Source organism: Branchiostoma belcheri, unplaced genomic scaffold (genome assembly GCF_001625305.1).
Source record: "Branchiostoma belcheri isolate BF01 breed outbred unplaced genomic scaffold, Haploidv18h27 scaffold124, whole genome shotgun sequence".
Taxonomy (NCBI): Eukaryota; Metazoa; Chordata; class Leptocardii; order Amphioxiformes; family Branchiostomatidae; genus Branchiostoma; species Branchiostoma belcheri.
The window spans coordinates 62,783-64,655 of record NW_017802647.1 but is presented as its reverse complement, the minus strand read 5'-3'; the positions used below and the strand labels follow the sequence as shown (position 1 = coordinate 64,655).

General features: G+C 42.6%; 1 protein-coding gene across 1 annotated transcript in view; it reads left to right on the top strand.

The window, feature by feature from the left end:
- LOC109463294 (putative RNA-binding protein Luc7-like 2) overlaps positions 1 to 1,873 on the top strand; it is a 12,098-nt gene that overhangs the window by 6,508 nt on the left and 3,717 nt on the right. The window contains exons 5-7 of the mRNA XM_019760040.1: positions 625 to 768; positions 1,032 to 1,208; positions 1,314 to 1,402. Of these exons, the coding sequence (XP_019615599.1) occupies positions 625 to 768; positions 1,032 to 1,208; positions 1,314 to 1,402 (410 nt within the window). The remainder of the gene's footprint in view (positions 1 to 624; positions 769 to 1,031; positions 1,209 to 1,313; positions 1,403 to 1,873) is intronic.

The window sequence follows — 1,873 nt, the reverse complement described above, 5'->3', positions numbered from 1 at the left end:
GACCTGGCCTTACGAGCTGACTACAAGATAGCATCAGAGAGGAAGGACTATTACTATGAGATTGATGTAAGTCATTACTGATAGCATTTTGTGTATATATTTTAAAGGGTACGTTCTAAAGCAAGTAGAATTAAATGGCAATAGTAACATAAATGTGACAGACAAAAAAGCAAGTACCCACGTATGTACTATGTTTAAAGGATCAAGGCATTTAGGTAATGCTTGTTAGTTAGATCTTGCATTAATTTTTCCAGGCGAAGTACTATCACAGATAAAATGTAAATCAGTTCCTCTAGAAGGTGTCCCTATGACAGTAGCCTTGGTACTAATAGTTTTGTATCCCTGTAGGCAATGGAACACCTCCAGACCTTCATCGCCGACTGTGACCGTCGTACAGAACTGGCAAAGAAGAGACTGGCCGAGACTCAGGAGGAGCTGAGTGCAGAAATCCAGGCCAAGGTACAGAAACCAACATCTCATCATTCCTTCATTTGATTTGTTGTTGGACTTTCAGCACATATCTGGTTGTTTTTGACTGAATATACTGAAGAATGTGTTACTCAGGTAATACATTCTTTATTGCTCTCGGTTGAGTATTTGATGTGTACATCTCTATGTTTCCAGGCTGACAAGGTACATGACCTTGCTGAAGAGATAGGAAAGAAGCTTGCAGAGGCCGAGCAGCTTGGGGAGGAGGGCAATGTGGACGAATCCATGAAGGTCATGTCTGAAGTGGAGGACACCCGCAAGAAGAAAGCAGAAGCAGAGGTCAAGACTCCTGTTAAACTTCTCTCTCTGTCAGTCAGTCTCAAAAGAAGAGGACTGAATGTATCTGCACAAAATAGGATGGAACAGTTTCTAAATAACATGAATTCGAGCTCATATTCAAAATGAAAAACAGATTGTTCAGATCATTGTTCAAAGAGTGTCCTTGAATGTGCACTTGAAACTTACACCTGCAGCTACAATGTATCACTGTTTCTAGATAGCTAGATCACTGTTTCTAAAAAGATACTCATTAATTTTTATAGGAAGAGTACCGGAACTCCATGCCTGCCTCCAGCTTCCAACAGCAGAAGCTGCGAGTTTGTGAGGTCTGCTCTGCGTACCTGGGTCTTCATGACAACGATCGCAGGTTGGCAGACCATTTCGGGGGGAAGCTCCACATCGGCTTCATCAAGATTCGAGAAAAGCTTAAAGACCTCAAGGTATTGTGAACATGCTTCTTTCTCCTTTCTATTCCCCAATTTAATGTGAGAAAATTTATAGTTCCATTTTGCACATATACTTATTTCAACTACTATGTATTTCAGAATCTTGTGGCAGAGAAGAGGGAGAAGAGAGAGGTGGAGAGAGCCAAGCGCCGTGAAGATAGAGAGAAGGAGAAAGAAAAGGATAGCAGGTGTGTCCCTCTCTCATTGGCTATCTGCCAGCCCCTAGTTTCCCAGGACATGCATGTGTTAGTCTCAAGATCAACAAGGCTCATAGACGAGGTCATTGAAATCAGGCTTGTGAACCTACCTCGACATAGCTGGCTCATTTTGACAGTGTGTGGTCTTCCCTTCTGTGCTTACGTGGTGTTAGACCGATTTCACTGGTAGACAAGTTCACAAGCATGTGACTGAACTACATCATTTATTTCTGTGGACACTTTTGCCAGGACAAGAAACCCCTGACTAGTACTACATACAATCTTCAAATTTGGACCTTGGGGCCTCGTGGTGAGTAGAAGTTGATGCCATTTTGGAAGTAAGTGTAGCACCCCTGTGAGTTGTTCAGTCCTAGACCAAAGGCAGATTTGTCCCGTTCTTTGCATGTTGAAACTTACCACATCTATTTTTTGTGTCAGGCCCAGCTCACAGTCACGTAGTCC